At 44.7% G+C, this 911-nt stretch overlaps 1 protein-coding gene across 1 annotated transcript; it reads left to right on the top strand.

Moving 5' to 3' along the window:
* Window positions 1–56: 56 nt before the first annotated feature.
* On the top strand, window positions 57–892 carry LOC103523842 (methanethiol oxidase-like). Its single transcript, XM_008488855.2, has 2 exons — window positions 57–247; window positions 727–892. Exons 1-2 carry the CDS (start codon window positions 62–64, stop codon window positions 874–876), a joined length of 336 nt encoding a protein of 111 aa, XP_008487077.1. The 5' UTR covers window positions 57–61; the 3' UTR covers window positions 877–892.
* The last annotated feature ends 19 nt before the right edge of the window (window positions 893–911 follow it).

Here is a 911-nt window from a genome sequence, read left to right as displayed (position 1 = left end):
CTTCCCAAACCCACAACTAATAACAAGACATTTTTTTTCTGGCGTCCCACGTTCCACAGCGATGGTGACAGACATCCTGATATCTCTGGATGACCGCTATCTGTACACTAGTAACTGGATGCACGGTGATATCCGTCAGTATGATATCAGAGATACGGCCCACCCTGTATTGGTCGGACAAATATTCCTCGGTGGTAAAATACAGAGCGACTCCGGAGTCACTGTTATTGATGATCCGGAACTGGACGTGAGTGTGTAAAGGGTTAATTATTTTTGCTATGTTGAAAAGGGTTAATAAATGTGTGTAGGTTTGTAAGGCCAGCCACTCACTATCAGGTATTCCCGACACCTAATGACCACACACACTATCAGCTATCAGGTAGACCTGATCAGGTGTATGTATCATCAGGTCTACCTGATAGTGAGTGGGGCTGGTCTAAGGTCATACACGTCTAAGGTCAAAAGCCCACTCCGACTCCGAGGCAGATTATTTTCGCTGCTTTCTCAACAACCAAAAGCGGAGTTTTTCGATTTTATGAGACCATTCACAGGGACAAGAACAGCTAACCCTAACCATCCGAGAAGGAACTCCAAGTGCTAAGCTAAAAGGTCTTATCGTACCGAAAGCGAAGAGAGAAGTAGGTATAAGTATAAACAGCTGAAGTTAACACGTTCAGCGCCGTGTGTAAATAGCTGGTCCTAACAAAATCTGGTTTCTGATTTCAGAAACAACCAGACCCTGTGATTATCAAAGGCCGTCGGTTCACGGGATCCAGCCAAATGTTTCAACTCAGTTTGGATGGAAAGCGCATTTACGTGTCGTCCTCCCTGTTTAGTCCTTGGGATAAGGAGATCTATCCTGATCTAGTGAAGTAAGTTAAAGGGAGAACCATACTGTTCTTGCTGTAGTG

This window comes from Diaphorina citri, unplaced genomic scaffold, assembly GCF_000475195.1.
Source record: "Diaphorina citri unplaced genomic scaffold, Diaci psyllid genome assembly version 1.1 scaffold45950, whole genome shotgun sequence".
Lineage (NCBI taxonomy): Eukaryota > Metazoa > Arthropoda > Insecta > Hemiptera > Psyllidae > Diaphorina > Diaphorina citri.
The sequence above is the reverse complement of the archived record's forward strand: the minus strand, read 5'-3'. Positions and strand labels throughout refer to the sequence as shown.